We start from the raw sequence: 26,230 nt of genomic DNA on the forward strand, positions 1-26,230 counted from the left end.
AACCCAAAACTGGATCCTTAACCCACTGAGTGAAGCCGGGGACCGAACCTGTATCCTCATGGGTACTAGTTGGATTCCTTTCTGGGGCTGATCCCCGATGGAAGCTCTTGTTTCTCAGTTTCTAGGCGATGCCATTTCCCTGTGGAGCCGAGTCAGCATCAGTAACTTAGTTTAAACGTCATTGCCCCTGCTGCACTCCTAGTGTGTCATCTTAGGTTGGGAGACTCCTTTAAGGCGTTCATCCCTCTGAGGCTAGTGTAGTTCAGGTCAGCTCGTGTGGCCTGTGCACCCTGCAGCTGGGGCACCACCCTTGGCAGTGTGCGCACAGCAAGTGGGTAGCACTTTGCTGAGTCCCCTGAGGGGGAGACTGTTTTCACCGAGTCTCGGTGGAAAGTCACAGGGGAAGCCTGAAGAGCATTCAGAAGCGATGGCAGCGTTCAGGGCAGGGCGGCAGGTGCAGCTCAGGTCTCGTGTGGAAGGAGGGATGGCGGAAAGGCACCGTGTCACAGGGGGACCAGTCCTGCCCAGAGTAGCCTCTTGCAATGGCTCGAGTGGCAGCAGACATGTGGGCTGCCCAGGGCACACAGGGCGGGGATGGCGCCGGGGCGGGGATGCTCACCTCTGGACCCCAGAGGTGGCCTTGGTGTCCTTTGGGCCCCAGACTCAGGCCATGTCCACTTGCGCGAGGAGCTCGTCTGCGTGCCGGGTCAGTGCCTGCCACATTGGTTTCGTTACAGGAACTCTGAAGGTTGTCCTGGGTGCGGTGTTGTGACGGGAGCAGGTGACGTCCTGGACCGGCGGCCCCAGAAGCCGTCTGCGTGGGCGCCAACCGCATGGTCTGTGATCCCCCTGGTGGCAGGCCAGTGGCAAGGAGGGCCTGTGTTGCTGCCACATCACATTGGTGGCCTGGCTGAGAAGTGCATGGAGAGGAGCTGGAAACTGGGCCATTTCCTGTCCCTTGCCGTCCCTCGGCCCCTTAACGATAAAGGTGTGAACTCCAGGCTGGTGGAGCTCATGGGGGCCTCCCCTCTCTGCCGTCCCCCCACTCTGTACCCTGCTCCTCTGCCCCTCCCTGGAGAGCACCGTGTCCGCCCCAGGCCCCCCAGGAATAAAGGGAAGGCCCCTTGTGGCCCCCCGCGGAGGGCCTGGCTGGGCTCTGCCTTCTAAGCTTCGGATCCTCCCTCTCGAATTTTCTTCAGGGTGTGTCACAGGTAGAACCCCCCCACCCCGCCCCGCCCAGCACAGGTCTCCCCAGGGAGGAGGGGTCCCTGAGTTGGGGGCCTCTCAGGCTCTGCTCTGGTCAGACCACAGCTTCAGGCCTCTGAGCTCTGCCAGCTGGGGGCCGCTGGGCTGGGGAGGGCTCTGGGTCTGGGGCCTGGGGCAGGTTCACTCCCTGCAAATGGGGGGGGGGGGGCAGGGCCGCAGAGGGGGGCGTCCAGCTGTCAGCTGCCACCTTCCCATCTCTGCAGATATTCACAGATATTCACAGATATAACCTTTCTTATCTGTGAGTATACACATGAAAACACGCGCATTTGCTTGGAGAGAGACTGGGGAGGGGCAGCAGCTGAGACCAGAGACCACAGACCAGTCCCGCTCTGTTGCACAGCCTGGTGGCCCTGCTCACACACTCTGTCCCTGTCCTGTTCTATGTGCGTGTGAGACCAGAGACGCCAGAGCTGGACCCAGCTGCTGTTGCCCTCGGGTTGGTCAAGGTCGCGTGTCCCCCAGCCGTGCAGGCGGTCCTGTGGGGCCCTTGCCGGGCCTGCATCTTTGGTTTGCAGGTGAGGGGATCAGGCGCCATCAGAGAACTGGGAAGAGGCACACCCGAGTGTCCGTGACCCAGAGGCGTCGGGGATTTGTTTCTGGGTCCGGGTGTGAGGAGGTGGGACGGACTCAGCCACAGCTGCTCGGTCCGGCCCGTGGCCCCTCCCTTGAAGATGGGCAGGAAGCAAGCGCGTTTTCCGAAGTTGCGCTGTGGCGCGGCGGAGATGCATCCCACTGGTATCCATGAGGATATGCGGGTTCGATCCCTGGCCTCCCTTGGTGGGTTGGGGATCTGGCGTTGCCAGGAGCTGTGGTGGAGGTCACAGATGCGGCTCGGATCCTGTGTTGCTGGGGCTGTGGTGGAGACCGGCGGCTGTAGGTCTGATTCGACCCCTTGCCTGGGACCCTCCACATGCCGAGGGTGCGGCCCTAAAGAGCAAAAAAAAGAAGAAAGCAAGCACGTTTTCTCGTTCCGAGGACCCCGCGTGAGTGCAGCTAGGCGCCTTGGCCGCCGTCAGGGCGGTGGTTTGGCTGAGAAGGTGTCCTCGCTTCCTCGTGGCAGCTGCAGGTCTTGCTGGAGGATGTGCTCTCTTGGGAGAGGACTTGGCGCTCCCTCGGGGTGGTGACTTCACCCTGACTGCCCTCCTGGCTGGCCTCTGCGGTCTGCATGCAGTTATACCTTCCCGACCGCTCCGTGTGAGCAGGGTTCCCCACGGGCCCGGGCTGGCACCCCCACAGATGCAGGCTTGGGACCCGGTTGAGCTAAGGGAGCATAGCTCTTGGATAAAGATGGGAGTGACTTCTCGGGGGTCAGGCCCTGCAGTTACAATACACGTGGCCCCAAGCAGAGGGATCCGGCGGGGACACAGTCGGAACCACCTCCAGCATCCGTCAGGAGCGGGTGGCACAGTGCTGGTACCCGGTCGGGAGGGCTCCACGCAGGCTCCATCTCTCCTCAGGTCTCTCTCGGTTTCCGGGTCTGGAAGGACCTTAATTGCTGTTCGCATTCCTGCCCCAGCCCCGCTCTGTCCGCTGGGCCGTGATCTCGGCCCTGCCCGGCTTGTGGCAAGTGCCTTTCCTGCTTAACCTCGCTTATGGCTGGGGCACCCTCGGAGTGGCACAGGACATCTCTTGTGCCTGGTGCTGCTGGGCAGCTGTCAGCTGCCGGAGCAGCGGTGGGCACCTCGTACCAGCGTGTGCACCTGCATCGGGCCAGGGCCCCGTGACCTGCAGGGATCAAGGTCCCACCGGCTGGGGACTCCAGGGTCCAGTAAACTCCAAAATAGAACTCTGGGAGGTACTTGGTTTGGCTGCTTTTATGTGGCCAGATTATAACATTAAAAAAACAGAAACAAAGTACACCTTATCTGCTCCTCAGAGACTTCCCTGCCTTCCTGGGGAAGTTGTTGGGGCGTGGAGGGCCTGGCCCCTGCTGTTTCCCCCAGGCCGACGTGGAGGTGGAGTGCGTGGCACAGGGCCTGTCTCGTCCCAAGAACAGAGGCTTGCTTGTCACACTGCGCGTGGGAAACCGCTGAGGGCTGGGGACCTGAGCGGTTCTGGGAGGCTGCGCGGATGCTGGTAAGCCATTTAAGCCATTATTTTTTGCGAAACAAATGGGCATAATTTGAAGCACAAACAGTATGTGCCTGAATTTCCGAGTGTGGATCCCGAGACTTCTGCTCAGGGCTGCTGGCCGAGGAGGTGCAGAAGTGCTTCCGTGGGGCTTTGCCGGCAGTGAGCTCCTGGGTCAGGCTGCAGGTGGGCCGGAGGGCGGAGAGACCTGCCTGGTGTTCGGCCTGGGAGCAGCGAGACTTAGGGATCCTCTTCCATCCAGAGGGTTTCCGGGGTAGGAGGCCTCACACCTGTGGTTTTGGACAGGCGGGGAGTCCACGCAAACCTCCTGCCGAGAAGAGCTAGAAACGCGGGGACCTGGGTTTTCTTAATCACGTTGCAGCAGTCGGAGAGCTGAGCACACAGGAAGGGTCGAGAGCCCTGGTCAGGCAGGCGAGCTGCGCAGTGTGTCTGGCCCTTGGGGTCCAGGCGGCTCAGGCCTGCCTGGGAAGGGGGTGCCCCCTGCGGGGGGCGGGGGGGTGGACTCTCCGCTCCTGACTTGGATTAAGGTGGCTGGGTTCCCGGGTCTCATGCACATGCTCTGGAGAGCGCTGCATCCTAGGCTGTGGGTTCAGAAGGATTTCCACTCACAGTGTCTGGCTTTCCATCCAGAATAACCAGATACTGAATGAAAAATCAGGCACGTAATGGAGTTCCCAAGGTGGCACAGCAGGAACATATCCGACTAGGAATCATGAGGTTGTGGGTTTGATCCCTGGCCTCACTCACTGGTAAGGATCCGGCGTTGCCGTGGCTGTGGTGTAGGCTGGCAGCTGTAGCTCCGATTCAACCCCTAGCCTGGGAACCTCCATATGCTGTGGGTCGGCCCTAAAAAGCAAAAAAAAAAAAAAAACCAGGCACTTAAAGATACAGGATGATGATGGAGTTCCCGTCATGGTGCACTGGTTAACAAATTCGACAAGGAACCATGAGGTTGCGGGTTCGATCCCTGTCCTTGGTCAGTGGGTTAAGGATCCGGTGTTGCTGTGGTTGGTGTAGGTTGCAGACGTGGCTTGGAGCTCTCGTTGCTATGGCTGTGGTGTAGGCCAGTAGCTACAGCTCCGATTAGACCCCTAGCCTGGGAATCTCCATGTGCCGCAGGAGCAGCCCTAGAAAAGGCAAAAAGACAAAAAAAAAAAAAGAGAGAGAGAGAGAGAGAGGATGATGATAAAAGCCTTGTGGATCCAGATAATAGCACAGTTCACAGACACCTCCTTGGTGAAAACCGGTCAGGGCTGGGGCAGGGGGCGGGGAGTGTTCACAGAGCAGAGATGAAGGCAGGGGATTATAATCCACTGGATAAAGTACCAACTTGAGTGTCCACACTGACACAAATACACATGGAGAGAAGAAGAGCCTGCCTTAGAGTTCCCAGAACACCAGCTAATAAATAGAGGTCCAGGAGTTCCCGCTGTGGCGCACAGGTGAATGATCTGCCTGGTCTCTGCGGAGGCTCGCACTGTGGGTTAAAGATCCGGCGTCGCTGCGGCTGTGGTGTAGGTTGCAGCTCCAGCTCAGATTCCATCCCTGGCCCTGGGAGTTGATGTGCTGTGGGGTTGGCCATAAAAGGAAATAAAACACCCCCAAAACAATGAAGGTAGATCAGTTGATGGGTATGCACAGAATTTGTGTGTGAGCTTAAAGTATCTCCCCACACGTCACCTCTTATGCACAAAGGGAAAAGAACAAACCCAGGGAGTTCCCCCTGTGGCTCTGTGGGTTAAGAACCCGACTCGTATCCATGAAGATGCGGTTTGATCCCTGGCTCCACTCAGTGGGTTAAGGATCTGGCTGCGAGCTGTGGTGTAGGTTGCAGATGCGGCTCAGATCTGGCGTGGCTGTGGCTGTGGTGTAGGCTGGCGGCCTCAGCTCTGATTAGACCCCTAGCGTGGGAACTGCCATATGCTGTAGGGTGTGGCCCTAAAAAGACAGGAAAAAAAAAAAAAGAAAGGAGTGGAGTTCCTGCTGTGGCGCATGGGTTGGGGATCCAGCGGAGCTGCAGCTGTGGCTCAGATTTGACCCCTGACCTGGGAACTAACTTATGCTGCGAGTGCGGCCAAAGAAAAGGGTACGGGGGGCGGGGGGGGGGGGAATCAAGACAGTTTAAGACCAGCAGACGTTGAGGAAGCTGTCACCAGCAGCCGGTTACCGAAGGTCCCGTTTAAGGTGTTGGGGCCGAAGGGAGAGCGGGTCGGGGGCAGGCGTGTGGGGAGCGCGAGGTGACTGTGGGGACAAGGCAGTGCCGGCAATGCCGGTGGGTTTCGTTTGTTTGCTTGCTTTTTTAGTGGCCGTGCCCACGGCATGTGAAAGTTCCTGGGCCGGGGACCTACTCCTTTCTGCAGCTGTGGCAGTGCTGGATCCCTTAACCCAGTGCAGCGAGGGTCTCTGTTGTCATCTCTGCAGGAGCCACGGAAAGAGTAGTGGCAAGATGACTTTATTCCAGGGAGGGACGGAAAGTAAAAGGTACTCCAGGAGCTCCTGCCACGGCTCAGTGGTTAACGAACCTGACTGGCATCCACGAGGACGTGGGTTCAAGCCTCACTCAGTGGGGTAAGGATCCAGTGTTGCCGTGAGCTGGGGTGTAGGTGGCAGACGCGGCTCGGATCCTGCGCGGCTGTGGCTGTGCCGTAGGCCGGCGGCTACAGCTCCAGTTTGTCCTCTAACCTGGGAACCTCCATATGCCACGGGTGCAGCCCTAAAAAGCAAAAATTAAAAACAATAAAAATTGAAAAAGAAGTCAGGAAGAACGAAAGAAAACAGCAAATCCGACACACAAAGCCAAGAATAGGATAGTGGATCCACTCGCTGAGTCCACTCTGAATGCAGCAGGAGCAAGTCATGCAATTAAAAATGGAAACGAATTCGACTAGGAACCATGAGGTTGCGGGTTCGGTCCCTGGCCTCACTCAGTGGGTTAAGGATCCGGCGTTGCCGTGAGCTGTGGTGTAGGTCGCAGATGCGGCTCGGATCCCGCGTGGCTGTGGCCCTGGCGTAGGCCGGTGGCTCCAGCTCTGATTCGACCTAGCCTGGGAACCTCCATATGCCGAGGGAGTGGCCCAAGAAATGGCAAAAAGACCAAGAAAAAAAAAAAGGAAAAAGAAAGAGGAGACAGGCAGACTGGCTCCTGAAGAGGCCGAGTGTGAGAAAGATGCAAGGCGAGCCTTGCGCGCAGCAGCCCTGGAGAGTGGGTGACACGCAGGCAGCGCGCTCCCCTCACGGGGTTTTTTCTGAGGACCAAAAGCTGCAGAGACGCTGGAGGTGCCCCGGGTGCCTTGCTGGGCATCCGCCTCCCTGCCCTGTCATGGGGGGCAAAGGCCGGCCTGAGAGCCAGCGTCCCTGAGCCCCTGCTCCGCCTGCTACCCCCTCCCCCCTCTTCTTCCTCTTGCGTCTGGACTGGGCGCTCTGTCGGGGGGCCGGGGAAAGGCCCGCGCTTTTCCTGCGTATCCCCCTCCAAGCGGATTTCCTGTGTGTGTGAAAGACGCTCCTGGGCCGTCAGAGGAGGGCGCGGGCCGTCCCAATGCACCAGGGCAAAGGGAGGGTGGCCTGTGGAAATGCGTGGGCTTGGCCGTGTGTCGCGGGCACACTGAAAGGCAGCCGAGCGCTCCCTGGCACCACACTCCAACAGTGAGCGTCGTGGGGATGGCAGTGGTGGTGTCTTTTAAGGCCCAGAGGGACAGCAGCGTCATCGAGGAAGACGTGGCATTGCAGACGCTCCCGTTTCCTCTGCTCTGTGCTGGCGTCTGCGTGGGCCCAGGGCAGTTGTCCGCGTCGGTGGCCATGTCCCCAGCTCTCCCCTGAGCCTCCGCAGCCCTCACTTGGAGTGGCCTCCAAGGGTGCCCTCAGGCTGTGGCAGGCAGGTCACAAAGGCCTGGTGCTCGGTGTGCCCCTGTGGCATGGTACTCAGCCTGGGCTGGCAGGTGCGTCCTGTGCCATGTCACCATCCACTGCTGTGGCCTCTGCGGTAGCACCGTTTGTGATGGTGGCCTAGGGTGCTGCTCCCTTGGGAACAGCCCACATGTCCCGCATGACAGGTGTCCGAGATGCTTGTTTAAGGCACCTTTTTGTGAGTGTGTGCCCGGCCCGAACCGGGACTTCTGCTGGTGGGCATCACACCGGAGCACTGAGGCCTCTTCTCTTCCTGCACCAAGGACAGGGACGAGGTGACTCACCCCAGGTCCCCAGAGCCAGCATGGGCTCCCGGTCTCTGATCTGAGGGAGGTGGGGGTGATGCATGCGCTTGCGGGGCCCCTGGCACGTCACCGCCTTCAGAGACCTCTGCGCCATTCATTTCCCAGCTTCTCCGCGACCCGTGGAGGTGACCCGCGTTGCTCCTGAGGGAGGCTGTGGGAGAAGGCGCTGCGCAGTGCGGGCGGGGGTGGAACCCACACAGACTGAGCAGAAGGCGGGCACTCCAGGAACCGGTGCCCGTGTGTGCGGGACGTTTGTGTGAGGGCATGTGCTCGGGACCCGGTGGGGTCGGGGTCCGTGCCTTCCGCTGGCTCCCACTGCGATGCTGGGGCCCGGGGGGATTTGCCGTACACACATTTCAGGTAAAGGTCTAACGTAAAAAAAGAGAGCTGTTGAAGCATTTGAGGAAAAATAGAATAAATTAATAGAATAAATAAATAAATAGAATAAATTCTAATTCATCATCAACAAAACAAATTAAAAAGCGACACGCAGGGGCAAATGTTTTCCGCGTATGTGACCAGAGGCTGAGTTAGAATCTTCACAGGTGTAAATCACTAGAGACGCGTGAACAGCCTGATGGGAAGTGAACGGAGGGGATGAGCTGGTAATTTAAAGAGGAAGGACTTTCAGTGACACCCCACGCTGCCAGCCTGATGGCAACCAGGGAAACGCAAACTGCAACCAAGTGGCCCGGTCTGGCTGCTCCCTTGAAGCGGGGGTGGGTCCCCCGGGCAGTGCAGGACAGCCACTGCCCTCCCGTGGCAGTTCTCAGACGGGCACGGGGTCCTGGCCAGCTCCGAGCCCTGCCCGGGCCGAGGCCGAGCAAGCCTGCGGGCTGCGCTCCGTGGCCGTGGGGGAGCGGAGCAGCCATGCCGCGTGGTTACAGCAGAGAAAGGCAGACCCTGGCTGTGCCGCACGTGCTCCCTTGGGGACCGGGGGGCCTGGGCGACCCTCTGCCCTGTCGCTTCTGGGTTGTTGGCCTCTGGGAGTCTTAGGCCAGCAGGTGATTCTGAAAACTTGGAGTAATAGGCAAGGCGGCTGCTAACGTGCCTATCTGTCGGCAGGCATGGATCCTGGCGGGAGCCCGTCCACTCCTACTATGTCAACTCGGGCTACGCTCTCGCCCCCGCCACCAGCACCAACGACAGCGAGCAGCAGAGCCTGTCCAGCGATGCCGACAGCCTGTCCCTCACCGACAGCAGCGTGTGAGTGCCTGCCCGCGGGGGCGCCCTCGGAGCGGGTGCCTGTGCAGCCCCCAGAAGCCAGGTGGCCCTTGTTGCTGCCTCCAGGTCAGGGCTGTGCCCCCTCTGGGAGAGGGAGGCCCAGGTGGACACGGGCTGCAGAGCTGCGGGGCTGGAGCCCTGCGTCCTGGCTCTCTCTGGGGTCCCGGTGTCCCCGGGGGCCGTGTGGCTGAGCAGGGTGTCCCTCAGTCCTGCTCAGCCCTCGCCTTTAATCTAGAGGCCGTCTCCCTGGGTGAGCAGCGCCGGCCATCTGCCCGGAGTGGTTCTGCGTTGGCCCTCATGCCCTCGAGACAGCCGCACAGAGACTCCCTGTCCCTCGGTGGCAACAGGGACCTGCTCTGTCATCATCTCCAGGGAAGCCCTCCCTGGGGGGATGGTGCAGGTTTCACGCCCCTGCCGCTTTGGTTCCGCAGGTGGCTTTTGGGATCCAGGTGACCCTCGGAAGTTCAGTGTTGTCAGACATGTCCTTGTCACATCAGGGCGTTTCCTCTCTGCCTGCCGGGGTCTCGTGGGGCCCTGACTCGTGGCCCATGCGTGTCAGGTGTGCCCAGTCCCATCGGCTGAGGGAAAGGCGCCGGCCGGGCCCAGGCCTGGGGCGCGCAGCAGGCTCTGGCTCTGAAGCCATCAGCTGTGAAGCAGTGGCCGTGTCCGCAGGGGTTCTGTCGCCATGAGAGCACGTGGTGTTGCAGCCCCGGCCGCTGTCAGCGGGTCCTGGGGACTCGGTCCCCGCCCTGCTCAGAGTGTGGAGGTCAGATGGCTTGAGAGGAGGAGGAGACGTCTGCTGAGCCTGTCTCTGTAGGTGGGCGAGCGTTGCTCTGCCGCCTGCTCCGCATGCCCTTACCCTTCACGCCTCCTGTTGCCCGTGCCCTGGCAAAGCCGCGCTTGCCAGGCTGCATCGTAGTGATCGCAGCCCCCCCACTGCCACCCCACACCCCCGGGCTCTGGACAGCAGGACAGGGCATCATGCGCTCTCGGGTGACCACCCAGTGCTGATGGATCCCGTCGGGCTGAGCCTCCGGGTGTCTCTTTCTCATTCATCATTGCCTTTTGCTTTGTCTTGAATGTTTAATTTCAAATGTTGGCATGATTTTTAACAACTTATCTGAAATTACCGGAGGTTCAAACCCTACCTGCCGCAGGTAGAAGGCATCGCATGAAAGGGTCCAGTGAGCTGCTGCCCGCCCGGCCGCCTGCCGCCCCGGGAGCAGGTGACGGCACCAGACCTGTTTTCCGTCTTTCCCAAAACCGCTGCTCCAGCGACAGCTAATCTTTTAATTCTCTCCAAAAAAGGGACCATTTTAGATTTTTTTTAATTTAAAATTTTTTTCTCTGGTAGTCTGTTTATCCTGGTTGATACTGAGACGCAGAAGTGTAGGAATCGTCAAGAATTTGGAGTGTAAAATTGTGACAGATACTGAATATGTATGAGGCAAAAAATAGGATGGTGTGTTTCGTCTAAATTGTCTCTCCCAGGGCAGCTGCACTCAGTGTCTCCTCCCGGCAGCACGCGTCCCCGTCTGCGGATGGGACGGTGGCCGGGTTTTAAGTGCCAGCTCAGAGTTGATGAGCCCTGAAGAAGCCCTGGGGTGCAGGCACACTTGACGGTCTTGTCCCCTAACCCTGTCCCTTCGAGCTGCTAGGCTGCTAAGCCAGCTGCCCTGTGGCACCACCTGGGGCCCTGACAGCCCAGGACACCGAGGCACACAGCCTCGCTCCGTCCTATTCTCAACCAGGGGGCAGCCCTTCCACCCAGAACAGGGTGCAGCCCTGCCTGCCCACGACGCCAGGGACGCGGGCCAGGACACCCCGAGAGCCACGTGCTGGGCAGCATGTGGTTGGTGGCGGCTCTGCTGGCCGTCTGGCAGCCAGGGCAGCAAGGTCAGGACCATGGTAGCTGCATGTGCACACGTGCCATCCAGCCAGAGCAGCGCCGAGAGGGAGCCAGGGCAGGGGGAGCCGCTGGCACAGGACTCCCCGCCCCCACCGCAGAGCTGGGAGGTTGGGGGCTTTTGGCCGCAGGCGACGGGGAGGTGGTCGCCTGCGGGGAGACAGAAGCGGGGTCCCAGAGAGGGTGCAGCTGGCGGCCCGGCTCAGGGTCGCTTTCCGATGATGGGCGCGGGCTGTGAGCAGGGAGTCGAGGGATGGATCCGGTCTCTCTGGAACAGGGGCCTTAGTTTCGTAAAGACAGCCTCAGATTGATTCGTACATTTAATGTAGTCTTCGAAAACGTTTGACTGCAGTTGCCAAGTGGTGCAGTGGTTTGGGGATCCCACATCCCTGCTGTGGCTCTGGTTACAGCCGTGGGTGCGGGTTTGACCCCTGGCCTGGGAAATTCTGCACGCCATGGGCACGGCCATTAAAAAAAGGTTCATGGAGGAGTTCCCGTTGTGGCGCCACAGTTAACAAACCCAACTGGCATCCATGAGCACGTGGGTTTGATCCCTGGCCTCGCTCCGTGGGTTAGGGAGCCACGTTGCTGTGGCTGTGGTGGAGGCCGGCAGCTGCACCTCCAATTGGACCCCTGGCCTGGGAACCTCCGTGTGCCACGGGTGTGGCCCTAAAAGCACACATACACGAAGAAGTTCTTAACTAAGATTTACCTCGAGAAAACCCCTTGAGCATCCTTCCCAGAGATGCCACCGCCTTCGCAGCTTTGCTGGAAGAAAGCAGCCTATAGGAACCCTGGAACTCTCTCTCAGCGGGATCTGGCTTGTCCTGGCTGCCCAGTGTGCAGCCCTCCTGTTTGCAGCCCATTTAAAGTACCCCTGCCAGCAGGCTCGCCCTGCCCTGCCTGGGCGAGAAGCAAGGGTCGCACACATTCTCCGGGAAGCATCACCTGCAGCCTGTGTCACCTGTTCCTCTCCTGCCTTAACACCGCCAGCCTGTCCCGGACACAGCCAGCTCAGCGACACTTGGTCTCTCTCCCCCACAGGGACGGAATCCCGCCCTACAGGGCCCGCAAGCAGCACCGCCGGGAGATGCAGGAGAGCCTCCAGGTCAACGGGCGGGGCCCTCTACCTCACATTCCTGTAAGTTCCGCCCGGCGCCCCGTGGGCTGCGAGCCCGCTGCCCTTTCCCGCTGCCTGAAGCAGGCCGCTTCTCCTCGGCCCGGGAGTCTGGCTCTGAGCCTCTGTGGCTGGCGCCACACCCAGGCCTGGCGTTGGTGGCTCTGTGGGACAGCGTGGCCGAGCCTCTCATGCGCTGGTCCTGGCACCTGTGGGCTCTGCTTTGTCTGGGATGAAACTGGCCTCGGCCTCCTGCCACTGGGCCCTGGGCAGCCTGACTTAAAGCTGCCTCGGCCTCACCTCCTGGTTAGAAATAAGCCGAGAGCGGTTCTCTGATCGTGGGCACTGGGGAGTCTCACAGAGCCTAGCACAGGGTGGCCGGGCACGGACTTCCCTGCTGGTGAGGGAGCCACCAGCCGTCCCCCCCCCAGGGAAGGCCTTTGAGGGAAGCTGCCCCCCACCCCCATTAGCGCCAGCGCATTTGAGGTGCCACGTGGCTCCCTGGCAGTTTCTGTGCAGGGACTGGGTGCTTCTAGGGTTGTGCACACGTCGCCTTCCTCACGATTCTCGGCGCCCTGCTGCTTTGTTGCAAATGCTTTAACTTCCAGATAAGAACAGTACGGTGGGGAAGAAGGCACCTTGTCACCTCGCAGCCGGCCCTTGGCACAGTGTGCCTGCTCCAGGCTCTGATGGGTCACTCAGTGCCGAGTGGAAGACACTGGGGAGCGTGCGTGTGCCCACGTGTGTGCCTGGCTGCCCTTCTGGAGCAGCCCGGGCCTGAGCCAAGTGGACCAGCCTGGGCAGGGGCCGCGGAGATGCTGGTGTCGTGTCCCCGAAAGGAAGGGCGTGAGGGGACCTGGGAGCTGCTGGGGGGGGGGCCCACTGGCCAAGGTGCCCACGGCTGGAGCGTCCAGGTAAGTGGCAGTCGAGCGGGATGCGTGCACCGACGCGGACGTGACAAAGGAAGCGAGCGTGTGGCGAGGAGCAGGGTGCCCGCCATCCCACAGGCCCCTCGGGAGGACCTGCCCAGAGAGGGCCGTCCTGCACCCCACTGGGCTCTCAGTCCTCAGAGGTCATGGGGTCACGTGGGTCCCGGAAAGGAGACCCGAGAGCCAGCCCCACGAGGGCGCCACGCTCAGCAGGGCGACACCGCGGGGCCTGTGGCAGAAAGTCCCCGCGTGGGAAGCAGGCCGGCCTCCCTCAGAGATTCAGAAAAAACGCCTCGCGATGTTCCTGCTGCACGTCTGCAAGTTTGAGATTGTTTTCCAAATAAAAATGTTGTAATTGGAAAAATTAAGCAGAGTGTTAGGCAAAACCTAGAGTGAAGATTGGAGCCGGAGTAGAGCCAGGAGAGTGGTCTTGGGCCAGCAGCCCGGGAGGGGTTTGTGCCTGTGGCCTGGGGGCCTATGCGCCCTCCGGGAGGTGGGGCCGGCCAGGAGGTGGGGCCGGCCGGGAGGTGGGGCCGGCCGCTCAGCCCTGTGCTCCGCTCAGCCCTGTGCTCCCTGTGGCAGGTGCAGCGTTTGGTTCAGTGACGTGGCTTGAGGGTCCAAGGGGAAGGACTTCACGCTGCCTCAGTCACGTCGCACGTGGGCTCCTTCCCGCCAGGCCACGTCTTCCGTGGTTGGAACCCCAGGAGCCCGGGCCCAGCTGTCCTTTCAATGGACCAGACCCTGGCCGCTGGGTGGAGGCGGGTTCAGGGAGCTGGGTCTGGGCGACCCCTGCTGCTTTTTGGGGGCAGTGCCATTTCTCAGGGGTCTGCTGCATTCTGCAGTCCTATCCGAGATGCACAGTGGCTTTGGGGGCCTTGGAGGGGGCGTGTGTGGGTGACTTAGGGCACAGGGTGCCAGCACGCGGGGGTGCTGTTGGCCCTGCTGTCCTGGGCTGTCATGTGGTCCTTAAGGCTGAGGAAGGAGCCTCTTCTTTTTTATTTTTTTTCTTTTAGGCCTCACTGCAGCATATAGAGCCCAGACTAGGAGTCGAATTGGAGCTGCAGCTGCTGGCCTACGCCACAGCCGCAGAAACGCCAGATCCTTAGCCCCCCAGGCGAGGCCACGTTTCAAACCTGCATCCTATCCTCATGGACACCATGCCGGGTTTTAAGCTGCTGAGCCACAGTGGGAACTTCTCCGTTTCTCCTGCTTTCTGTCTTCGTGCCGTGCCTGTGGCAGGCAGTAGTTCCCAGGCCAGGGTTAGAACCTGGGCCACAGCAGAGGTAACATAAGCTCCTTAACTCGCTGCTCCACAGGAGAACTCCATGTTTTCATTTACCTGCCATAATTTCTTTGGTGATTTTTTTTATTTAACAGAAAGGTTGCCTTTCTTCTATAAATCTGGTAATTATTGTAGCATCTGACTGCGTCCCTATTTTTGGAAGCACGGCTTTGCAGCCTGCAGGCTCTTTTCCGAGGTGAGCTTCTTGGGAGGGCAGCGTCCCGTAGCAGGGGCTGAGCTGCCACCAGCCCTCTCACCACCTCGCACGTTGTCAGCAGCAGGTCTTGTCAGGGGCTGTGCCTTCGGCTCCTGCTCGGTCGGAGCCCTGTGTTTTTGACACTTGGACGTCTTGCTGCTCGCTCAGCCTGTGGGGTCACGGCACTCATGCGCTCAGGCCCTGCTCTCGGCCTCCATGCCTCTGATCAGCCGGCTTGGTGGGGCTGGCCTGGCCTCACAGCATCCCGCCCGCGACGACCCCCTCCAGGGTCTCAGGGCCCTGGCCTCTCAGCCGTTCGGCTGCCCGGTCCTCAGCTGGTAATCCGCACTCAGGATCTTCTAGAAGCATTGGACACCCTGACTGCCCCTTCCTCTCTGGCCCTTTCGGCTCCAGGATAAACCGTGCCTGGGGTTGGGCACTGCCCGCCTTTGGCACCCACCCGGCGGCCTCAGGAGCGCTGCCCTGTGTCCTGCCCTCAGCCCCTCCCTGCTCCAGGCCTCCAAGCCGTCTGGTCAGCGTCGGCCCGCACACGCTGGTCTCTGAGCCCCCACGTGACGGGCTGACCTTGTGAGGAGCCAGGTCATGCTTCCTCCTGCTTGGCGGGTAAGGACTGGGGGTGCAGAGGCAAGACCGTGCCCAGTGCCCAGTGGCGGGAGGGCCGCGGGGCCACCGCCTCCACACAGGCCCCCCACCTCGTGGTGCCCACCTCGCGGTGTCTGAAGGCCGGGGCCCACAGCCCCTGCCCACCCTCAGGTCCTCGCAGGTCTCTTCCTGATGGCAGCACCCCTGCCACTCCCGTCCCCTCTCACTCAGACTCCGTGGCTTCGATGTCTTTAAACACGTGTTGCTAGAAAGGATGTTATTGGGCAGCCAGTGAGGTCGAAATGAGAGCAGTGATTAGATAACGTGGCGTCAGGATCCTTTTTTTGAAATCAGTCATGCTGGGTTAGGTAGAGGAGCGTCCTTGGTTTTGGTCACATTCGTCCGGAAGTGCTGAGGAAGTAACAGGCGTCCCATGTGCAGTGTTCTCTCCTGGCTCAGAAGGGGGGTGTGCGTGTGGCGTGTCTAGGGGACAGAGTGACAGCAGCGTGGCAGGTGACACTGAGGGGCTCTTGCTCGTGTTTTGGATTTGAAATTATTTTGCCTTCAAGCTCCCCCTCCCCAAAAGCCATGCAGTGGACCACTGAGGAGTGTAGGTAAAGCTGCCTTCCCTGAAAGAAGGAGCCCTGCGTCATCCTGCCGCGGTCCCGACCCGCTGCGACCCAGAATTTCGTGTCCCTCATCCGTGCACACCTGAGCCCCCCTTGGGTACAGGGTGGCCACTGCTGGGGGCAGCCGGTCCCGCTCCTCAGGGCTCTCTGCCCCTCGCCCAGCCTGGAGCCCTCGGCCGCCCTGGGTCCTGTGCCGAGTCCCGGCCTGGGCGGTGCTCGAGCAGCACTTCTCCAGAGTGGGCGGCCACCTCACTGGCGGTGTCCCCTCGCAGCGCACCTACCGAATGCCAAAGGAAGTCCGCGTGGAACCCCAGAAGTTCGCCGCGGAGCTCATCCACCGCCTGGAGGCTGTCCAGCGGACGCGGGAGGCCGAGGAGAAGCTGGAGGAGCGGCTGAAGCGCGTGCGGATGGTGAGTGGGCCCTGGCGGGGCCGCCTGCTTGTGCCCAGGGCACCTGTGGCCCCGCCGGAGTTCTGCTGGCCCGGCCTGGGGCCGGGTCGGGCGCGCTCCTGTGCCGGCTGCGTCCTGCTCGGCTCCCGGTGCCCCTCGAGCTCCGTGGAGTCTGGACACAGGCTCCATTTTGTCTAGTTTTCTGACCGTAGCCTCACTTGATGGGATGTTGGATGCTGAGAAGGTTCGCGATATCGGTGACGTGTTTGCCTGAGTACCTGTTTGCCTCTAGTTGCTTCTGTTGCCCTGGGGTCCTACTGCTGGACGCCCGCTTTCCACACATGCAAGGCCTCTGAGCGGAGGGGGCTGTGGCGGGCGTGCCCCTCGCCCCCCTCGCTGGGCTGTCCCTCCTGGGCCCGCGGCCTCGGGGCTTGGGCCCTCCGCTTAGAGGGATCTGTCCCTTCTGGATATTTTGTCCAGTGCCTGAAACTCAGAAATGAGGTGTTTCTTAAAGGATTTATTTCTCAACCCAGACACCGGCTCTTGGATTTAAGATGCGGAGAGTTCCCGTCAAGGCACAGTGGTTAACGAATCCGACTAGGAACCATGAGGTTGCGGGTTTGATCCCTGGCCTCACTCAGTGGGTTAAGGATCTGACGCTGCCATGAACCGTGGTGTAGGTCGCAGATGTGGCTCGGATCCCGCGTGGCTGTGGCTGTGGCTGTGGCCAGCAGCTACAGCTCCAATTTGACCCCTAGCCTGGCAACCTCTGTGTGCTGTGAGTGTGGCCCTAAAAAGAAAAAATAGTAACAATAATAATAATAAAAATAAATAAGATGCAGACCCTGAGCCCATCAAGCCTTGTCGGCCAGCGCCCTGCTGTTCCATGCTGCCATGTCCCAGGTGGGCCGTGTGGAGGCGCTGTCATGGGTTTGGCAGGTGATCACCCCTGGCACTCTCCTCTGGTGCCTGCCTGTGCCCCGCAGCTGCTGTCTGGGGCTCCAGGGCTCTCGCGTGGCGCCCAGCTCGCCCCCTTCCTCCCACGTGCAGATGACAGGCAGGTGTCCGGTAGCGTGTCAGAACCCGGATTCATCCCATGTACCCAGTGACCCCTGGAGCCCAGAGAGAGCAGGAGCGCGAAGGTGCTTGGGTGCGTGTGTGCACACGCGGCCTCTTGCTCCCTCCCGTCGGGTGACTTGGCCGGGCCGAGAGGGTTCTGCTCCCTACCGCCCCCGGGGTCGCCTCACTGCTGGAGAGCAAGTGGCTGGTGGGGCACAGTCGCTGCCGTCATGCCCTCCGGGGCTGCTCTCGTTTGGAGCCCTCGGACCCCTCCAGGAGCTGAAGGACAGCTGGCGTCAGGGACCACATGTCAGTGGCGGGGGCCCGGCGGCAGCCCCGACAGGCCTCTGGCGCGCAGAGCGGGGTGTCTGAGAGGCCCAGGTGCTCGCGTGTGGTGAGGCCGCATCCTCCTGCTCTGGCAGCAGGCCCGGGGCACGGCCTCTGTGAGAGAGAGGCTTTCGTGCTCTGAAAACAAACGTGCTTGGGTGCTAACGTGCATCGCTGCGTGGAGGAAGTGTGAGCAGGCACGCGGCCGCTGCCTTTGCACTGTAGAGTTGAGCTAGTGTGGTCCGGGTTTTGGTCTCGGCTCCAGGGCTGTGTGTCCTCGTGGTCCCGGCAGGTCAGCGTTGCGGGGGGACCTCCGCCTTCCCCAGGCAGTTGTGGCCGTAGGTTGGAGCGGGCACTTCTTTTTTGTTTTGTTTTTATGGCCGCACCATGGCACATGAAGTTCCTGGGCCAGGGATCAGATCTGAGCCACAGCCACGCCATACACAGCAGCTGTGTCGTCATCAGATCCTGTCTCTCACCGCACCGGGCCGGGGTTCGAACCCGTGCCTCCGTAGCATCCTGAGCAGCCGCAGTCAGGGTCTTAAGCCATTGCACTGCAGTAGGAGCTCCTGAGCCTGTGTGTCTGACATCTGAGTCTGAGACTCTGTGGCATCCTGGCAGGCGAGGGCAGACGGGGTGCTGTTCTCTCACTTGGCAGCGTGTAAACGAGCAGCCCTGCATTTCTCCAGGGTCAGTTCAGGAAGCGGGAGGAGGGCGCAGGGCCTCCAGCTCAGGTGGGCTTCATGTGGGGGCCTCGGGTTGGGGTCCCTACAGCTGGCAGCGCCATCTCAGGTTTGTTAGCGGTGCAATTGTAACTTAGGTGAGTTGTACTGGGAAAGAGATTCCTCTTCTAAGAGGAATAACTATGCATTTTAAAATGACTTATGTTCATTGTAAAATCTGAAAAATGAAAGCAAAAGAAAATGGGGGTTCTCGTGGTGGCTTAGCAGTCATGAACCCACCTAGTGTCCATGAGGACTCGGGTTTGAGCCCTGGCCCCGCTCAGTGGGTGACGGATCCGGTGTGGCTGTGGCGGTGGTGGAGGCCGGCAGCTGCAGCTCCGATTCAGCCCCTGGCCTGGGAACCGCCATGCGCCACAGGCGCGGCCCTAAAAAGCCAGGAAAAACAAAGAAAGAAAAAGAAAAAGAATATTAGCAGCTGAATGTTAGGTGAACCTGTGGCATTTCGAAACCCCAGGTGGAATTTCGGTGCACGCAGAGCTGTTAAGGAGGCCGGAGCTCGGGTCCCCAGGCGCCCGGAAGCTCCCCGTGGCTCCTGGGCCTTTCAGGACAGTCGGCATCAGCAGCGCCCAGGCCACCAAGGCTTGGCCAACAGTCTCCCGGGGCCCCCAGCCCCTCATCCCTGCAGAGCCTGGGGCTGGGACGGGGACACTGGTCGGGTCTCTGCTGGGGCGACTCCCAGCCACGCCCTTGAGGTGCGCGTCCCCTGGGTCCGTGCCCCTCTCCCCATCTGTCCTCTTTGGCGGCTCGTCCACGTGACACGCTGCCGCTGTGCAGGGCCGAGGAGCTGGGCGGTGGGCCTGTGGAGACCTGTTCGTGCTCATCCAGGGCGGCTTTGTCTCCCGGTCTCTCAGTCGTGACGGACTCACTCCACATGCTGGTGGGGGCGAGCCTGCAAGACAGGAATCCCAAACAGGTGTTCCTTCGGGAATTACAGCGATCACACGGTCCTGTGTACAGATATGGGTGTGGTCACTCTTTGAGTCCAGGGAAACCACTGGCTCAGGGTGAGAATTGGAGTTCCCATTGTGGCGCAGCGGAAACGCATCCGACTAGGAACCGTGAGGTTGCGGGTTCGATCCCTGGCCTCGCTCGGTGGGTGAAGGATCCGGCGTGGCTGTGGCTGTGGTGTAGGCCGGCAGCTGTAGCTCCGATTGGACCCTTAGCCGGGGAAGCTTCATGTGCCCCGAGTGTGGCCCTTTTAAAAAAAAGACGAAAAAGAGCTCGTCTGTCGACGGGCACGATGGAAGATACGGCTGCGAGATTGAGGAGTAGGAAAACTCAAAAACAGTGCAGTTTTAATCGAGGCATCGGAGAAAGCAGAGGAAAGGCCCAGCTTCCTGGCGGGCTTCTGGGCCTGTGGCTTCGTGCCCGTCCTGGGCACCCTCCTGCCGCGCACCCCACTCACAGCCCTGCCGCGCGCGCGGGACCCTGGCCTGGCCCCGCCTGGTCCTGGCCTCCGCTGGTCTGGTGTTTGTCTCCTCAGGTGTGGGGCTTCCACGGTGTGGGCAGTGCCGAGAGGTGACGCGCGGCCTTGTCCCCACAGGAGGAGGAAGGCGAAGGTGGTGATGTGTCCTCTGCCCCCCCAGGGGCCAGTCACAAGCTGCCTGCGGCCCCGGCCTGGCACCACTTCCCAGCGCGCTACGCGGACGTGGGCTGCGTGGGGCTGCGGGACGCGCACGAGGAGAACCCCGAGAGCATCCTGGACGAGCACGTGCAGCGGGTCATGCGGACGCCGGGCTGCCAGTCGCCAGGACCCGGCCACCGCTCCCCGGAGAACGCGCACATGCCCAAGATGGGGGTGCTGGGGGCCGCGATGCCCGGACACGGAAAGCACGCGCCCAAGTCGGGGGCGAAGCTCGACGCGGCTGGCCTGCACCTCCACAGACACAGCCACCACCATGGCCACCATGGTGCCGCCAGGCCCAAGGAGCCGGCCGAGGCCGAGGCCTCCCGCCGGGTCCAGAGCAGCTTCGCGTGGGGCCCGGAGCTGCACGGCCACGCGGCCAAGCCCCGCAGCCACTTGGAGAGCCTGGGGACCCCTCTCAACACCGGTGACAGCCTGGCCTACAGGTGGGTGTCTGCGGCGGCCCGCACGTGGGGACAGGCCAGGGCTGCGCTCGCGTCATCCCGTGTCGGTGTCAGCTCGAGGCCTGAGGCCGCATGTCCTGTGGACCCTGTGCTAGGGTCCACGCCGGATTCCCCTGTAACAGTCCTTAAACCGAGGTCAGCCCCAGAGGCTTCATTAAACCCGTGTGCCCAGGCGTCCTGATCCCTGGGCTTCCGCCTCAAGTGTGGCGGGATCAGATGCGCCCGGTGCTGAGGGCCTGCCTGGGTGAGGAGGTGGCCGGGCCCTGGCTGCTGCCGCCTTGGCTCCAGCCCTCCCAGCCGGTGCTGCTGGACCCTTCCTTCCCTCCCCACCGTCGCGTCCAGCCCGCGGTGCTGTCGAGCCTCTGCCCTTTGGGTTCCCCTCCCCCTGCCATACGGCTGGCAGCAGCAGCAGTGGGCCAGCGGATGGCAGCGATGGCCCGGGTCTTGCTCTTGCAGCAGCAAGGCGGGCACGACCTCCAAAAGAAGCGCCAAGAAGGCCGAGTCAGGGAGGAGTGCCAGCGCAGAGGCGCCGGGCCCCTCCGAGGACGCGGAGAAGAACCAGAAGATCATGCAGTGGATCATCGAGGGCGAGAAGGAGATCAGCAGGCACCGGAAGGCTGGGCACGGGTGAGGGGGTGTGGCCGGGGGGCACAGGTGAGGGGGCACAGCTGAGGGGGGTCCTCTGCCAGCAGCCTGACCAGCTGGTCTAGCCACGGGCCACGGGCCGTGGACACAAGAAACCTGTAGAATGGGGCCTGGTCCGTGGTAGCCTGAGGGCGGTGCCTCCCTGTGGGGGCGGGATCGTCAGGGAGCTTCAGTGTCTGTCCCCGCTGCCACCCACCTACCTCGAGGTCTGCCAGGCAGGGGCCGCTGCCACCTGGCTGCGTTCCGGGTCTGACCTGCTTCTCCCCGGCAGCTGGGGGCTGGTTCTCGTCTGCTCTTCGATCCTCTGGGGTCTGTGTGGTCAGTCTCGGTGTCACCCCCGTCCCCATCACGGTGGTGATGGGGGGGGATGGGAGCCCGGGGCTGCTGGAGTCTCCCCTCGGTGGGCAGGCCACCCAACTCTCCACAGGCAGATGCCCTCTGCCCTCCCGGGCACGGCTGGGGAGGCCTCAGTGGTGCATGAGGCAGGCGAGTGGGCCCCGAGGTCCCTGATCTTGCCTGCAGGCGACCTGGAAACGAGCCCTCTGCCAGTGTCCAGACGCTTTGCAGCTGTGCTGCTTGGGGGCCCACTCTGGGAGTCCCTCCTCGTGGGGTTGGGTGGGGTGGATTCTCAGCTTCTGATGTTCACCAGGGGTGGCTCTGTCCTCGCAGCGCCTACTGCATGGAGAGTTTCTGGGGGACAGAGCAGGAGTGGAGGGGTCTCCCGGCTTCGGCAGCCTCCTGCCCTCTGCGTGGCTGTGGACCTGGGGGGTGGCAGCATGGGGACCAATGGCCCTGGGCGGGGAGGGAGGAGCAAGGAGCCAGGGCCAGGGGCTGGGCTTCCTGTGGGGCTTTTTGGAGTCTGCCCCCAGCCTGAGGCGGTTCTGGTGTCACAGGGGCACTGGTGGCCCCTTCCTGGGATTCTCTCTTTTTTTTTTGTCTTTTGTCTTTTTAGGGCCGCACACATGGAGGTTCCCAGGCTAGGGGTCCAATCGGAGCTGTAGCCACCGGCCTACGGCACAGCCGCAGCAACGCGGGATCCGAGCCGCGTCTGCGAGCTTCACCACAGCTCAGGGTCACGCCGGATCCTTCACCCACTGGGCAAGGCCAGGGATCGGACCCGCAACCTCATGGATACTAGTCGGGTTTGTCACCCGCTGAGCTACGATGGGCACTCCAGGATTCTCTGGTTTTTGCTCCCGGTGCTAAGCTCGCTTTCCGAGGCCTCCGGGCTCAGCTCAGAGAAGCCGCTGTTTCCCCTCAGATCCCCCCAGTGGGCGAGCAAGGGCCGGTCACCCAGGTGCAGCCTGTTCTCAGTGTCTGATAAAGGAGACGGGACGGCACGTTGAGGGAAAATCAGGGGAACTGATAGGTGCAGAATTATGTCAACTATGTCGGGGGTTTTTTGGGGGGCCCTTTTGTTTGAGGGCTGCACTTGCGGCCTATGGAAGGTCCCAGGAATTTCCCAGCTGTAGCAAATCGGAGCCACAGCTGCCAGCCTCCACCACAGCTCACGTCAACACCAGATCCTTAACCCAGTGAGCGAGGCCAGGGATCGAACCAGCGTCCTTATAGATGCTAGTTGGGTTTGTTAACCATTGAGCCACGACAGGCACCGCCCAGTGAAGTTTTTTGGTTTGTTTGTTTTTGTCTTTTTGCCCTTTCTGGGGCTGCTCCCGTGGCATATGGAGGTTCCCAGGCTAGGGGTCGAATCAGAGCTGTAGCCACCGGCCTATGCCACAGCCACAGCAACACGGAATCCGAGCTGCGTCTGCAACCTACACCACAGCTCACGGCAGCGCCTGATCCTTCACCCACTGAGCAAGGCCAGGGATCGAACCTGCCACCTCATGGTTCTTAGCTGGATTTGTTAACCACTGCGCCACGACGGGCACCCCCCGGTGAAGTATTTTTAGCAAGGAAAGAAATACACTAAATATTCTGAGACTGGCAATTTCCGAATTGATTTGTTTTTTCATCGACTTGCCCGCATGCAGGAGGCAGGAAGGGACGGTGTTTGCATGGGATGCGGTTTACAGTTCAGTAACGCTCTTAAACCCGGTAGGAAACTGGTGTCGGGAACGCGCTGTGTGCCGGGCGTGCTGGAGGCTGGGGCACGGGCTTGGGTGGCTGCCTCATCTCTCTGACCCCGCAGGTCGTCTGGGGCAAAGAAGCAGCAGGCCCACGAGAGCTCCAGGCCCCTGTCCATTGAGCGTCCTGGGGCCGTGCACCCTTGGGTCAGCGCCCAGCTCCGCAACTCTGTCCAGCCCTCGCATCTCTTCATTCAAGACCCCACGATGCCACCCAACCCGGCCCCCAACCCCCTGACGCAGCTGGAGGAGGCCCGTCGGCGTCTGGAGGAGGAGGAGAAGCGAGCCAGCAAGGTGCCCTCCAAGCAGAGGTACGGGCCTCAGGGAGGGCAGGGGCTGCCTGTCCGGCCCCCCCACCCCCGTGCCGTGGCACCGCGACGCTGTGGCCCCGCTTCCTGGGTGACGCTCCCGGGGCCTGCGGCGTGTGTCGGGGCTGGGGAGCGAGGGGAGCCTCCCCGAGTCACTGCTGCCCTGTGAGGGCGCTCGCCGGCCTTCACCCTGCGGCTCCGAGGTTGCGGTCAGACTACCAGGGGCTGCTGAGCCGGCCGAGCTCACAGGGTGGTCCCTGAACGGGCCGTTCACGTGCACGCGGGCGTCCTATTGGGGCAGGTGTCTGTGCTGAGACACGTAGGGGCCGTCGCGTCTAGAGAGCCGCCGCCTTCCTCACTGCCCTCCTCCGCCTGCAGGGCCGGGCGGCGCGCCTGGCTGCTGTGTCGCCCCGCCAGGCTGTCTTCTCCCCCTGGGGGAGCCGGGGGCCACCCCTTGGTGGGGGCACATTGTTCCTCCAGGCTGGACCCTCTCAGCTGGGCCTTGAGATCCCTTTCCTAGGAGGGGCCGGGCAGCCTGGGCAGAGGGGTCGTAAATCTGCGGCCACTGCTGCTCAGGCCTCATTGGCTCCCCTCGCGCCGACTCCTGTCAGCCGGGCCTCTGGCTCCAGCCTCACTGTGTGGACCACCCTGCTCTGGGGACTCCAGCGTCCATCTCAGGCACAGCCAGAAGCCGGACGTGTCCCCCAGCTTGTCAGAGGCGCCCACATTTACTGCCGCTGTCTCACCCCGGGGTCTTCTGTCAGCGCAGAGCCCGGGGGCCGCCCCCATCTGACAGGCCTGCGCGCTGGAGGCAGGCAGGGCGCCGGGGCTGGGACGCAAGGACCTCCTCCGGGCACCGTGTCCTCTCTGGCCCGCGACACCGAGCTGAGCCACACACGGGTCAGCCCAGGGCATGCGGGCCTTTGGCCACTGGCAACAGACCCAGAGCAAAGGTTGCCGGGCCTCCTCTTGGGGCGGCCCCCCCGAGGCTGGTCACGTAGAAGTCACCTCAAGGCCATGTCGCAGCCGGGGTGGACGGCCCCGGGGAGAGGAGCGGCTGGCCGGCGCGCCCTCCAGACACCGCAGAGCCCGGGTCTGCGTGGAGCGTGGCGTGGGAAGAGCCGCTCCTCAGGCCGAAGCGGCAGCCCCCCGTGAAGGCCAAGGCCGAGGCCCCCGGCATGTGTGTGGACGAGCAGCTCCGGGAGCCCAAGGTCCGCTCTGGATGGAAGGGCACGTGTCGGTGTGGACGCACCCGAGGAGCCCAGCGTTCTCAGCCCTGCTCCAGCAGCCACGTCCTGGGCGCCTCCCGCGTGGGAGCCCTGCCCGAGCCGGCTGACCTGCGCCTGCTGCCGGCTCACTGGCGCATTGTTCCCTAGGTATGTGCAGGGGGTCATCCGGCGGGGGCGCTTGTGCGCCAGGCCAGTGTGCACACCCGTGCTGAGTGTGGTGCCAGCGGTGTCCGACCTGGAGCTCTCCGAGGCAGAGCACATGCGCTCCCCGCCGGTCCTCCCGTCCTGCCCACCCCACCCCGCTGGCCGGGCCCGGCAGTGGTGTGGCTCTGCCCAGAGGGCAGCTCGGGCACGGCACCCGAAGAGCCGGGGCTGCAAGTTGCGTTTCTGCCGAAGGAACCGCCAACCGTCCACGTGGTGACACGCCACCACCGGGCCGGAGAGGAGGGCCACACGCCTCCTGCGCCCCGGCCACATGTCCCCACCAGGCCTTGCGACACGCTGGGCTGCTGCCTGTCTGGCCTGCCGGGGTCAGGGCTGCAGCCGGGGTCCCCCTGGCACGCAGCCGCCCGAGGTGTCCTCACCGGGCACTTTGCACACAGCGACTGGCTCTTTCTCACGTGGGCCAGGCTGGGTCTCAGGGAGCCACGGGCTGTGTGTAGACAGGGCCGGCCACTTCGTCCCTGCCCTGGTGCTCGAGACGGAGCAGAAGGAGGGTCCCTCCTAAGTCCTCACCAGGCTCACCCCTGACAGCACGTCCTCCCGTCCAGCCGCGTGCACACTGCAGGGGTCTCTGCGTCCCCTTCTGTAGACAGTGGACCCCTCCGGAGCCCCCAGTGGGCTCCCAGGACAAGCTGGGTTTGAGGCTGCCGGCTGAGAGAAGGGACTCGGGTGCCTGGGAACCCGGCCCGAGCAGTGGGTGGCCACACGGCTGAGGTGACTGCTTGCTGTGTGCGCAGGAGTGCTAGGGAGGCCAGGAGAGTGGAGCCCGCTGTGAGCTCGGGTGGCCTTCCTCAGGTGACGCTGGCAGTGCTGGGCGGGTACAGGACGAGGGGTGCTGCCTCCGCCGGTCAGGGTGAAGGTCCCCCCAGCCCGGGAGGGGACGGCGCGGTGGCCTCACGTTGCTGTCCCGAAGCGTGGCCGGCTCCTGTGCCTGGTCTGGGACAGGTTCTCCGCCAAGGGGCAGATCTGTCTCAGTTCTGTTGGTCCAGTCCTGGCCTTGAGGCGTTTTCTAGGCTTCAGGGCTGCAGGCCTTCCCAGGGTGCCAGCACTGTAGCCTGGCCTAGGCTGGGGACTCTGGCGGTTGCTGTGGCCAGGTCACCTCGACACGCCTGGCCCAGGCCTCCGCTCTGGGTGCCAGCGCTGGGTATGGGTCTGCCTCCTGTCAGCTCAGGCCACCCTGAGACCAGGGCCTCGCGCTGGGCAGGCCGCCTGGCTGGTTAGACGTGCTCCAGGTGGGCCACAAGCTGCTGTCCGCACGTCAGGGCATGTGGACTGGCTGGCGCAAGCCTGGAAACCTGGGTTGAGGCAGGCGCGGGGCGAGTCCCTGGGGCTGGATGTGGCCGTGTGGGCCGGGTGGGCCCTGGAGCCTGCGGACGGGTTGTGTGTCTGAGCGTGGTGCCTCTCCCCTGCAGGCCCTGGAAGCCTGGGTGCCCGGGGGACACTGGGCCCAGCAGTCACCACCACTTCTCTGCCCCCAGGACGAAATCGCAGAGGAAGGCGGGCGGAGGGAGTGCCCAGCCATGCGACAGCATCGTTGTGGCCTACTACTTCTGTGGGGAGCCCATCCCCTACCGGACCCTGGTGAGGGGCCGCGCGGTCACGCTGGGCCAGTTCAAGGAGCTGCTGACCAAGAAAGGCAACTACAGGTGAGAGGCTGGGGTGGGCCCCGTGCTGGGCAG

At 62.4% G+C, this 26,230-nt stretch overlaps 1 protein-coding gene across 5 annotated transcripts in view; it reads left to right on the forward strand.

Moving 5' to 3' along the window:
• AXIN1 (axin 1) overlaps window positions 1-26,230 on the forward strand; it is a 49,988-nt gene that overhangs the window by 22,383 nt on the left and 1,375 nt on the right. Inside the window, exons 3-10 of one of the 5 annotated variants that reach the window (XR_007135036.1) lie at window positions 8,634-8,774; window positions 11,743-11,839; window positions 15,727-15,864; window positions 19,516-20,042; window positions 20,517-20,687; window positions 22,858-23,103; window positions 23,712-24,476; window positions 26,030-26,146. Coding sequence is in view for 4 of the 5 variants with exons in the window: in XM_047781125.1 (XP_047637081.1) it covers window positions 3,086-3,345; window positions 8,634-8,774; window positions 11,743-11,839; window positions 15,727-15,864; window positions 19,516-20,042; window positions 20,517-20,687; window positions 22,858-23,103; window positions 23,712-24,255 (2,124 nt within the window). In the remaining variant the exon portion in view is untranslated. Of the gene's footprint in view, window positions 1-2,175; window positions 3,346-8,633; window positions 8,775-11,742; window positions 11,840-15,726; window positions 15,865-19,515; window positions 20,043-20,516; window positions 20,688-22,857; window positions 23,104-23,711; window positions 24,585-26,029; window positions 26,198-26,230 lie in introns of those variants that run through there. The other 4 variants (XM_047781126.1, XM_047781125.1, XM_047781124.1 and 1 more) reach the window with 4 other exon arrangements.

Source organism: Phacochoerus africanus, chromosome 5 (assembly GCF_016906955.1).
Source record: "Phacochoerus africanus isolate WHEZ1 chromosome 5, ROS_Pafr_v1, whole genome shotgun sequence".
Lineage (NCBI taxonomy): Eukaryota > Metazoa > Chordata > Mammalia > Artiodactyla > Suidae > Phacochoerus > Phacochoerus africanus.